Consider the following 12,258-nt stretch of genomic DNA (forward strand, 5'->3'; position numbering starts at 1 on the left):
TCCAAATGTCTTTACAAAGACTCAATAGATAAAATACATAAAATTCTAATTCTAGATGCTTGTTGTGATGCATGCATGGGTATAATGCAATCACTCTATGTCTAGTAATGATTTTATTAATATACATCTTCCTTTTAATTCTATTAGAAATTACTCTCTCTCGAGCGACTAATCCCTGATGTATGTAAGACCTTCCTTGTAATTCTATTAAAGATTAGTCTCTATCGAGCATCTAACCCCTAAAGATGATGAAATGATGAATATACATGAAATTAAAACAAGAAAGGATAATAGGAAAGAAAACACTTGTTTGCATTAATAAATATGAAGTGTACAATACATCTTTTGACTTTTTAGGCCTGTCAGACCCTAATTAAGGGTTTAACCTCTCATAGTCATAAGGGACTTTACACTTGAAAAAAAGGGTTTAGAAACTGATGAAAGAAAAGGGAGGGAAAAAAGACATAGAAAGAAAGATTTCCCCTACTAGAGATACTCGTGCTTATGATGTATTCATTAGAGACCTCTAAGTCTCCAGAGGGTGGTGTCTTTTCTACTTGTCTTGATTCCCTTTTTATGTGGACTTGGGCTTGACTCCCTTTATATACTTGTTGGAGTGGACTTTGATTTGATGCCAAAAAATCTTTCTTATTGATATTTTTAATATTTTCTAAAATTTTTTATTTTTAATCCCTCATTTTCACATATACAAGACATAAATAAAAAAAATATTAATTTCTAATATTTAAACCAAAAATAACTACTAAATAAATATTTTTAAGGATATTTTCAATATATTTTTATTATAAAAAATAGTTCATATTTATCCGTTATCACACATACATACTAGAGATGAACTCCCCTAGTCCACTCCCATTCCCACTACGAGTTTGTTGCAACCCACAAAACTTTATCAACATTGTTGTCAAATGCACCAACAAAATTGTCATGCCTACCACAAAAACTGGGGACAACGTGAAACTTCCAGCATCTGCATTATTTCCATCAGCATCAGAAGTTGATTGTGTTGGAATACAAGTGTGAAGTAAAGTCTCACAATGAGTAGAAGTGAAAAAGTCAAGTACCATATAAATGAGGAGAAAATTCATAAAAAGAGGAATTGGACCAAAGTGGATTGGAATTAAATCCTTCTTATTGTCTAGCATATAAGATATAACCTTGCCATTAAAATTGGATAGGAATTTGAAACTAACTTAGGAAAGATATTGGTGTTGCTAATAATGCAATATGCAAGTAGAGCAATGTAGCAAACTAGGAATAGACCACGCAAGCCCAAGTTGGTAAGCCAAAAATAAGACAAGCCTGCCGTCCTAAAATGGATCTTACCAAAAGAGCATGCCTATAAGAGGAGAATGCTTTCCAAAAAAGACAATAGTGAGGCCTGAGGCCCATCTCTTTTGTTGTACCATTGTAGTGAGTAATCCTCCAGGAGAACTTCCTGTGAAGGCAATTGGATCTGGTGTACAGCACTCTGGTCTCCAACCTCTTCTTTGAATATTCAACCCGGTTGGCACATCTTCTGAGATTGATCCATTCAACCACCCCATCTAGAGTTCCTCAAAATCCTCAAAGCTAATTAAAAAAAAAATATTTTTGCAAAAATGGTTAATTTTGTTTGAAAAATATATTTGTTTCTGTTTCTTACCAGTTTACCCCAGCAAGTGCCATATTCATATTCACAATTAGCAACTTGGGTTGCTGGCTCAGTGAAGTTGAAATTCAAATCTTTATGTTAGCCTTTTATTTTGGACATGTTTTGATGATATCATTGAATCTCAATTGGCAAATTTTTTAATATTTTTTTTATTGTTTTACAAAAATCATGTCTACAGAATCTCAATGTCATTACCTGTACATGAAACATAAAAAATTATATGAATATTCATTTTATCCCAATATCAGTAGAGTCAAATTTGTTGGATTATTTAATTGAGGGTTTTGCTTGAAAATATCATCGTTATTTCGAATTTACTGATTCACAGGTTATCCTCTAAATTGGTTGTTTTTTAATCTTATGCACATAAAAGGTTACTTAATTTGTCATTAAATCTATCCTAAGTTTAGTTTGAAAATGAACAAAAGACAATAAAACTATTTAAAAATTTGATTATTAATTTAATCAATGAGATCACTCTAAGACCACTAGATAATAAAATATATAAAACCAATTTTTTCAAAGAAAAGTTACCTTAATTTTGTAATATGTGATCAGTTAGATGATCTTGAATAAAAAGATTATTTTTGTGACCTTGAATTATTTAATTCTTATAAGATAACTCTAAATAATAAAATATATAAAGTCAATCTTTTTAAAAAAATGAAACTTAATTTTATAACATGGAGATTAATTTCATGCACCTAATTAATATTTAATAAAAACATGACACGTGACGATCAACGCAAACGATTAAAATAACGGGATTGAAAAAAAAATAGAAGACTCAATTGATGAATTAAAATACAATGAGACCAAATTGGTAAACTGAGATAAATAAATAAACCAAATTTACTATTAAACTTTTTATTTAAAGGACCATGTCTATAGGATCCAAAATGAGATATTATTTTAACAATTACTTTTAAGAGAATAGTTGTTTTGCTATTCTTGGAGAGGATGGATTTAAAATTCTTCATTTCAGTTTCAAGCAATCAATATTTCATTTATTTTTTCATAAATGCAACCATATGTTATCATTGACAAAATTGTATTTCACTGAGTTTAGATCTTAACATGTTTAGACATCTTTCTTAACTTATAATAAACACAATTTCTACTCCTTATCGTCATTTTATTTCACATCTATTAATTTAAAATTGTTTGTTCTTAATATATAATTTTTTTAAAATAATCTAATAACTAAATAATCACATATATTACCTTGATCACCCAACTAGTATTTATAAAAGAAAAAAAAGAAGTATTATATATCATAAAAACAATTTAAATATGTTATAACCTATTAAAAATATTGTAATTTAAATAATAATTATAATTTATGTTAGACTTTATATTAAGGAGTGGAGGGAGTAATTAACTTCACTTTTAATACTTGTACTTGGTGTTTGGAAAATCAAATCAAACGACGTCGTTCGTAAGTTGTTGGGTATTTTTCTTTTCTCTTATAAAAATGGCCTCTTTTCATCAGTGATGTTGCGAAATTCTCCCATCTGCTTCTCACTGATCTCCATTCCCATTCCATGGCTTCCACTGAATCATCCCCTTTCAAGAAAATTCAGATTCAAAGGGATGACACTGTGAGTGTACCGTCTTTCATTCCCCTTCCACTTTTTTTTTTCTTTTCTTTTTACACTACATTCAGTCCCACTATTAACTTATTTTCCTTACTATATTTCCATTAATTTTTAATATGAAGCAGAATCATCTGTGTGCTTTGGAATTGCTGCAGCTAAATTCATCTTTGACTTGTTTATTTCCTTCTTCATTTGATTCTATGAACATCTGTAGTGGAGGCTTTTGTTTACAACATGCCCAAAAATAGAAGTTTCGAGCTTTTTGATTAATGTGTTGTGATGATGAATTTTCATCATAGATGTTAGCTTGGGTGTTTATCAATATCAAATTTTGTAATTGAATGCTACCTTCGTTCCGCTTACCCTAGTTGACCGTGCTTACTGTGTGGAAACTGCTATATATGCCCAGTTGTGATTTTCGATAATCTGTGCTTGACAGGTGAATTGTAGTTAGATCTGATTATTTCGTGCTATGCTACTGATCTACCATGCTCAATAAGTTTGATGTAGTTTGCAGCATAAAATTGTGATTTAGATTTTAGACTACGATGATTTTAACAAGATATCGTTCCCTGTATGGTATTGTACCTACAATTTTCCTAAGCCATTTTCCTTATTCCATCATATTATATCTATTACAATTTCCATGTTTGTTATCTGCACTGGAACTAAATTTTTATCTTTGTTATGCAATTTTGTTTCCAATGATCAGACATTTGACGCATATGTGGTTGGAAAAGAGGATGCTCCTGGAATTGTTGTGATTCAGGAGTGGTGGGGTGTGGATTACGAAATTAAGAACCATGCCGTGAAGATTTCTCAGCTTGGTAGTGGGTTTAAAGCTCTTATTCCAGAGTAAGATAAGATAATGGCACTTTAGGGGTAGTTTGGTTTGAGAAAACATTTCCTGTTTTTACTTTTAATTACAAAAATATTACGTTGTTTTCATTTTGTTTCTTTTTTTTTTAATTTTATTCAGGAAACATTCTGTATTCATTTTCTGTTTTCACTATTTCTTATACAAACTTAAAATAGAAAATGTTTTATCAAACCAAATGACCCCTAAACTTTCCTAACTCCTTATTCATGTGGCAATATTTCACATGCTATGTACATTTGGATCACTGATGGCTTTTGCTTTTCTTAACCAGTTTATACAGAGGAAAGGTTGGTCTGGATGTTGCTGAAGCTCAGCATTTGATGGATGGTCTTGATTGGCAAGGTGCTGTGAAGGATATTGCTGCTTCGGTTAACTGGCTTAAAGCAAATGGCTCAAAGAAGGTTTGGCATTTTTTTTGTTTTCAAGATGAAAAATTCTTTATCTTAAAAATCCTCTGTCATCTACAGTAATTGCTTAGTATAAACATTTGATTCTGTTAACCTGTGTCTGAATAGTTCGTTGTGCTTTTATCATCATGCAATAGTTACAGAAGGTTTTTCTGCTTGTTATCAACTCATAAAGACATAAGTTAGCCTTTATGTGAGGTGTAAAATGAGCTAGTGTATGGCCATTTTTGGATAAACTTCTCAATAAACACAGAAAAAGAAAATGATTCTCAATAAGCACTTATACGAAAAGAAACTATGAAGGTAAAATGAATTAATTTTCTCCCATAAGTTGAAATTAGCTTATGCATAAGCTAATTTATAGAAGCTCTCTCATTTAGTTTCTTCAAAAATCGATTTTAACGTATGACAAAAGCTTAATTTATTTTACTTTTTTTTTTCTACAAGTGTAGTTGGAGAAATTTGTCTAAACAGGACCTAAGTCTTATTTTATGAAGGAACTGAATGAGTGAAAGGGAAGTTGCTTTAGTCCCTTAAAGATAGATCCTGTTTGTAATTTACTTATGATATCTCCAGCTTTGCTACTTTTATGTTGGGGGTTTATTATAAAACTTTATTTATACTTAATATTTTGATCCAATGGCTAGTGAAATAGTGAATCTGAAAATCGTATATTATGATCGTATTTATAGGTTGGTCTAATTAAGTTCGAATTTCTTTACAGGCATTTTTTATAAAAATCTATCTTTTATATAGTACATAATTCTGCTGAGATTTTGTGTGACTTACTGTAAATGTAGGTTTCTCTCAATAGTGGTTTTTGTCATACGAGTTTGTTGGGTTAAGATAATTATTGTGGGCAGAGAGCCAAGGTGTTCTTATAAAGTTTGATATGGTTGATTATATACTTAGATTAAAGCTCCAAATAACATAGGTTTATGTGTTGCTCAATAAAGTTTAATTTGTTTAACTGTCTCAATATTAGCAGTACACATTTTGTGTTAATTATAAAAATATTTCCTCATCATTTATTGCAACAGGCTGGTGTAACTGGATTTTGTATGGGAGGTGCTCTCTCTATTGCCAGTTCTGTCTTGGTTCAAGAGGTTGACGCTTCTGTAGCATTCTATGGAGTTCCTGCTTCTCAACTTGCTGACCCTGCACAAGCCAAGGCTCCTGTTCAGGCTCATTTTGGAGAGCTGGACAATTTTGTTGGCTTTTCAGATGTTACAGTATGAGAGTTTATTTGCAATTTATATCTTAATTTCACTCATATTTCAATTAGTAAGACATGCAAAATAATTTTCATTCATGAGATTTTCACTTTCTTGATAATATCATTGAGCAAAAGCAAAACCTTTCTCCCCATAACTTTTTATTCCCCACTCTGTCTTTCATCTTCCCATCATCAACCTCTTATACCAAGCATACCCAGACACCCTAAATAAAATTGAGGAAATTTTGAAGCTTAAATGATCCAGATTTCAATTTTCCCAAGTGTGGGTGTCTTTTAAGTGAGAAAACTGTTGTGATACAAAACCTTTATAAACTGGGTCTCTGACCTTTCTATCACTCAGCTGTTGCCATTGCGTTCATCTTGTGAAACATATTTTTTTTCATTGTTTTCATAATAACTAACATCAAAATTGTAACCTTGCTCTTCATTTTAGAACTTATTTGAAATATATACCCTTTATTTTGTGATGAGTATTTTGTTGGACAAGGTAAATTTCAGTCACTGATGCAGAACCAGAAAACAAAATATCGTAGATATTGTGAATGAAACATGGAGACCTTGATTGAATTGACAAGATAACAAGAACAAAGAAAAAACAGACAGGAATGGGTACCCAGTCTGTCCCAGAGCCAAGCTCCTCTATCCAAAATGATAATAATCCCCAAAAAACAGAATGATCCCCCTTCTCTCTCCAAATCTGTTACTAATAACCATAAAGATAACAAAAGGCAAAATGTCTAACTCCACACCCCAAAATACCCCTTCACTAACAATTATGACCAAATCACCCTTCTAATGTCCTTTCCTCACGTAAACATGCCCCCACCTTCCTTGGTTGCCTTCGTGTACTAAAGACTCACGTAATTCTTCACCAATGGTTGTATCAGTCACTTATTGTATTTTGTTGTTAGTAGACATCATGAATAGGAAAAGGAGAGAGAGCAGAATTGCGTTCATGTTCATAGATGAAAATGTTCAAATTTAAACCACTGAATTTTGTATTGACATTGTCTGACGTCTCAGGCGGCCAAGGCATTGGAAGAGAAGCTGAAGGCATCCGGAATTCCACATGAGGTACATATCTATCCTGGCAATGCACATGCATTCATGAACAGGTCAACTGAAGGAATCCAGAGGAGGAAGAACATGGGAATGCCTGATGAAGATGAAGCTGCAGTTCAGCTTGCTTGGTCTCGCTTTGAGACATGGATGACCCGTTATCTGTCTAGTTAGATAATTTCCTAGCTAGCTCAATTCCGAAGTCACATGCTGCATGTGTATTCCACCTTTTAAGTGGTTATATTGAACCCGTTTTAATGGCCCCACAAACTGTGGAGACCCTGCTGCTTGCTACACTTCATTTATTTCCTGAAGTTTGGATGCATGTGTGAAATTTGAGTTGGAAATAATATTGAAATATTTGTGGCTTTTCTTCAATTAAGTAAATTATTTGTGCTAGTGGTGGTGTGTTGTTCATTCTTCTTATCATTGACTTGTTTTGTGTGGTCCCCGTTACTCTCTTGTCATTCCGGTGCTGAAAAGAAGCGATGTGCATTTGGTAGAGAATGTTGTCTTGTAGAAGATGGGTTTGAAGAAGCTGTTGTACGAGATCATCTGTAGTTCATGAAACGTTGAATTCTTTGGACCAAATGTGCGTAATCACGTGATTTTGCCATTTTGGACACCCATTTTTAACGAAGTCAAACTGCACATCTCCAATCAGCTCCGAACCAAACTGATTGCATTGTTTATTTCCATGCAATTGCATGCCATTATAATGCATTCACTAACTTTACTTTATAAACCAAATTTTAGACGAATTAAAATAAATCATATGTGTTTTGGTGAATTTGAAACATGTCGAGATACATGGTCATTGTTTTAGTTTATTAGATATGTGATATATCTTATTTGTGGGATGAAGGTCTGATCCAAAAATAAAGCATTGTGTGCTCTTTTTTTCCTTTTTTAACAAATTTTTTTATTGACTTGAGTGTGAATAATAAAAAAATGTGTGTTTATTTAAGTATCAATGCATATATTGTGATTTAAGCTTGCGGAAATAGCTTTGACTTGATTTGTTAAATCTAAAACCTATATTCAATTGTTGGATTATGGTTGGTGAGTTTTGTATATTTGACATGTGAATCAAGATTCTAATATATATTTTAAATAATTATTATATTATATCTTGTATAATATTTGGTGATTGCAATGAAAGTAAAAATAATATATCTTGATTGCCGTGTGATATTGAATTTGGTGTACATGTGATGTATTGAAATATATATTTGTTTATTATATATTGGATATAATAGTAAATTAATTTTTTTCACATATTGAAAGGTTATACAAATATAGATTAAATATGTGAATCGTAAGAAGAAGTAATATTTACTAAATGTAACATGTTTTAAGTAGCTTTGAAGATGAAAACTATTGTCTTCAACATTACTATATAAATTGATGACTTTGATATAATTGAGTATATAAAATGTTAAAATCATGAAAATGTGTCCTATTAAATGTTAATGAGTTCATTCATTTTAAGTAAAATTATATTTTGTATAATTCATAGAATGATTAAGTTCGACACTTTTCACTATAAAGTTGTTCACAAAATATACATTCAAAGATATAAAGTCAATAATACATGATATTATGTCCACGGTATGATATATATATATAATATATATATATATATATATATATATATATATATATATATAATATTTCTAATTATATATTTCTGTATAAAGATATTTGACTTACTACTTAGATTGTTATATTATATCGATAATATACATTAAAAATTTATTATATACATATTATATATATACTAAGAGTCTTTCCAATCTTCACACGTTTGAAACAAACAAAAATAAGTTACTACACTTTTTTTTAAAGGAAACACCAAAATTTTTTATTTTTCTTTTTTATTCTTTGTTTATCTCTTCAGACAGAAATTCTATTTCTATTTTAAACAACTAATACATTGAAATTTACCCTTGGGAGGGAGGTCTCCGCCATCCCATCCCAATTAAACCTTATCTTTCACAAGATGCCCCACGTCCACAAGAGATTGACTTCTTCCTTGACAATATCAACAACAAAGATGACCATGAACACAACAACATATACAACCTTGACTTCATGCCTCATCTCCACTCTTGTCTATCTTGGAACCAAACTAAACCTAAGTCACTCACCCTTTGGTCTACAACAAAACACATGTCTTTTAATCATCACCCTATATGGTTACTTACTTAATGTATCTATGTATTTATATATTGTGATGATCTTGATCGTGTGCTAGTTAATGAATTTGTGATTCTCTTAATAGACCGGTTTGAATCTTCTCACCATCCATCAATCTATGGTGGACAATGATATATCGCCTGATTGAGAAGACAAGAATAGATTTATACACTGTACTAATATACTGAAACCAATTAACCTTCCGTTTGTTGTGAATAAGATCAAAGTCACCAACAAATAATGTAGAGGTGTCATCCTAAAAGAATTGGGGAAGGAAATTGAGAGGAAGGATAGTCCCTTGGATGGATGGGTGGCTGCCCTTAACAATGCTCCAAAGTTTAGTCCTCCTATAAATGTTGACCAAGAGGCTGATGACACTGTACCTAGAGTCACTTGTTGCAAGTTTTATTAATTTAAGGCCAACTTTTTTTATTTTATTTTTATTGTTTTCCTTTCAAATACGAGATTGTTGATTTTTTTATGGGGTGGTGTCAATGAAGAAACCATTCTCCCATGTTTGGTATAGGTGGTATAGGTGTACCACCACATCAGCACACCCACTAGGAGTTAGGTGGAAGATAGACTATTACAATACAATATGAAAAATTAGGTTCTAATTATCATACTTATTATATAAAATGCTAAGTTTTTAAAGATTGACAAAATTTTAATTTGACCTTAGGTCTAATGAGTGACAACTTAGGCATTATTGTCTATACAAGTGACAAACACATAGTAGTCAAATTATATCAATAATCAAGTATAGAAAGGAAGGTATATATAGGCACGGGTGAAGCAAATCATTATCAGATAATACTAGTTACATGTTTATACATGTGACAACATATCATAGTCAAATTATATATCAATGATGTGTGGAGTGTTTGACGAAGAAAAAAAATTAATGGTCACATAAATAATAAATATTAGGAGTGATGAAGAGTAAATAAGAAAATATGTAGAATTCTTAATTAAATAATGTATAGCTTAACTCTCTTATTAGATAACACCCTCTCATGATGGCTGCAATTCTATAATGCAGAACTTTAATAGTGTTGTCATAAACTTGTAGCTTACATTGTGCAAAAAAATTATAATGTCACAAATTTCTTGTGAATACATATTGTTGAATATCACAAACATTTGGTTCTATATTTGTGCATGAAAATTGTGATTACAACCACTCATGTGCGTAGTATTCATGAGTTATGTTTGCAATTAAAACATTTCTGCTGTCATTTTTGCATGCTCAGCTAACAGCATGTATTTTGTCCGGAAAAATGGAATAATAAAGTTAGTTATAATGTCTCATAATATTATTAAAAAGTATAATATTATAATTAATAAATTTAACGGTTATTTTAAAATAATTACAATATGACCACATGGTTTAGAATTTTAATTATTTCTTTTAAGATATCAAAATAATAGTAAGTTCTCACTTTTAACTGACTAAAATAATTACACTATCAACATGTAATTTCAAAAAAAATAATTCAGTTTTAAGGTTCTAAAATGATAATAAGGACTTACTTTTAAGAGATTCAAATAATAGTAAGAACTCCCTTTAAAGACTTAGATTACAGTACAAATTTGTTGGCACTAAAATAATTATACTATTAGTCGACTTTAGGACTTTTAATTTTGCCTAATAAGATTAAAATAATAACACCTAACACTTTTAAAAATGTATATCATATAGATAATAACCCTTGAATCCGTGAAACAATACTGATAATAGATTTAAGCCCTAGCTTATTGATCATTGTCCTGATAAAAAAATAATTATATTTTTTAATATTCCTATTCTGCGCATGCGCATTATATATATATATAGTTTATGCGATGTCTTATAAAGGTCTAAAAAATAAAGTTAATTATAAATGTGAAAAATAAATTTTATGAAAGTAAAGTATGTAACATTTTAACGGATTAATGATGCATTCAACTCATATACGTTAATTTTTGTTGAGGTTATTTGCTTAATTATATAAATAATTGATGACTAATTTCTTAAGAATATAACCAATTTATTTTAGAACAATCAATTATTTGATTTAAAATAAATCAATTATTTATATTATAATTATAATATTATTAATTAAAAATGAGTTATAATATCTCATAATATTAATAAAAAAATATGATATTATAATGGCTATCTTAGAATAAGTACTGTGTGACCACGTGGTTTGGATTTTTAACCATTTAAGATATTAAAATAATAGTAAGTTCTCACTTTTACCTTACTAAAATGACTTCTTACACTTTAAAGGGACTACACTGAAATTAAGGATGGACTCTAGGAGTCTAAAATAACTACACCATGCCTAAGTGGTTTAGAATTTTAATTACTTATCTTTTAAGATATTAAAATAATTCTTTTGCATCACATTAGGAGTCATTTTTAACAACATCAGAAAACTTGAACATTAAATTGTGATAAACAAACATCACATGATCAATAAATAAAGTTAGTATATAATAGAAATTTAATGTAACACAGGCAAAGTTGAAAACAAATGTTGGCTAAGAATGTAAGTATTCAATAGATAATAGATAGGTCATTAAGCACTTGTGCTTGGATTAAAAATGTATCATCGACCAAACCTTCTTTGAACAACTTGGATAAATCATTACAAATATTTTTGACTTAAAAGATTTCTCAAAGAGGGAGCTACATGCATTCTTAACCTTAACAAGAAGAAAGACCTATCAATCAAATTAGTAATTTTCTTTGAAAAATTTTCACCCAAGACCTCTCTACAACACAAAAATCCAATGATTAATATTTGGTAGGAAACAACAATCCAACATATTAAGTACCTTCTCTAAATATCACATAACTGTGATTTTAAAAAGACCTTCTGGTATGTGTCATACATATTGGCACATGACTTGTTGAAAATGATTGTAGCATACCAGATCAAAAATCACAAAAGTGGTTGAATCTGATTCATATGGTACCTAACAATGTAGACAACATATTAACTTAAACATAAATGGCATACATAGTACATGGACACATGTACACAATACATAAGGAGTTGAATAAGAGGATAAAGTAAAACATGAAAATAAGTGGCATAAATATTATGTTAAAACCACATTTGTGACATTTTTGTTGTATTTTTCACCCAAAAAAACATCTTCGAATCAAGGTACACTGACTTGTTGCATGTGCAAGTAGTATACCATCATTC

At 30.3% G+C, this 12,258-nt stretch overlaps 1 protein-coding gene across 1 annotated transcript; it reads left to right on the forward strand.

Moving 5' to 3' along the window:
* Window positions 1-3,099: 3,099 nt before the first annotated feature.
* Window positions 3,100-7,255, forward strand: LOC100790249 (protein usf). Its single transcript, XM_006592745.3, has 5 exons — window positions 3,100-3,276; window positions 3,986-4,128; window positions 4,425-4,554; window positions 5,601-5,792; window positions 6,821-7,255. The coding sequence occupies exons 1-5, from the start codon at window positions 3,220-3,222 to the stop codon at window positions 7,028-7,030; spliced, it is 732 nt and encodes a 243-aa protein (XP_006592808.1). The 5' UTR covers window positions 3,100-3,219; the 3' UTR covers window positions 7,031-7,255.
* The last annotated feature ends 5,003 nt before the right edge of the window (window positions 7,256-12,258 follow it).

The sequence above is a fragment of the Glycine max genome, chromosome 12, assembly GCF_000004515.6.
Source record: "Glycine max cultivar Williams 82 chromosome 12, Glycine_max_v4.0, whole genome shotgun sequence".
Classification (NCBI taxonomy): Eukaryota; Viridiplantae; Streptophyta; class Magnoliopsida; order Fabales; family Fabaceae; genus Glycine; species Glycine max.

What these genes read in the sequence shown, in the direction of transcription:
- LOC100790249 (XM_006592745.3), top strand. Translation starts at nt 3,220, where the DNA reads ATGGCTTCCACTGAATCATCCCCTTTCAAGAAAATTCAGATTCAAAGG. An exon ending in AAGCAAATGGCTCAAAGAAG is followed by an intron (nt 4,555 to 5,600) that starts GTTTGGCATTTT and finishes TTATTGCAACAG; the next exon opens with GCTGGTGTAACTGGATTTTG. An exon ending in TTGGCTTTTCAGATGTTACA is followed by an intron (nt 5,793 to 6,820) that starts GTATGAGAGTTT and finishes CTGACGTCTCAG; the next exon opens with GCGGCCAAGGCATTGGAAGA.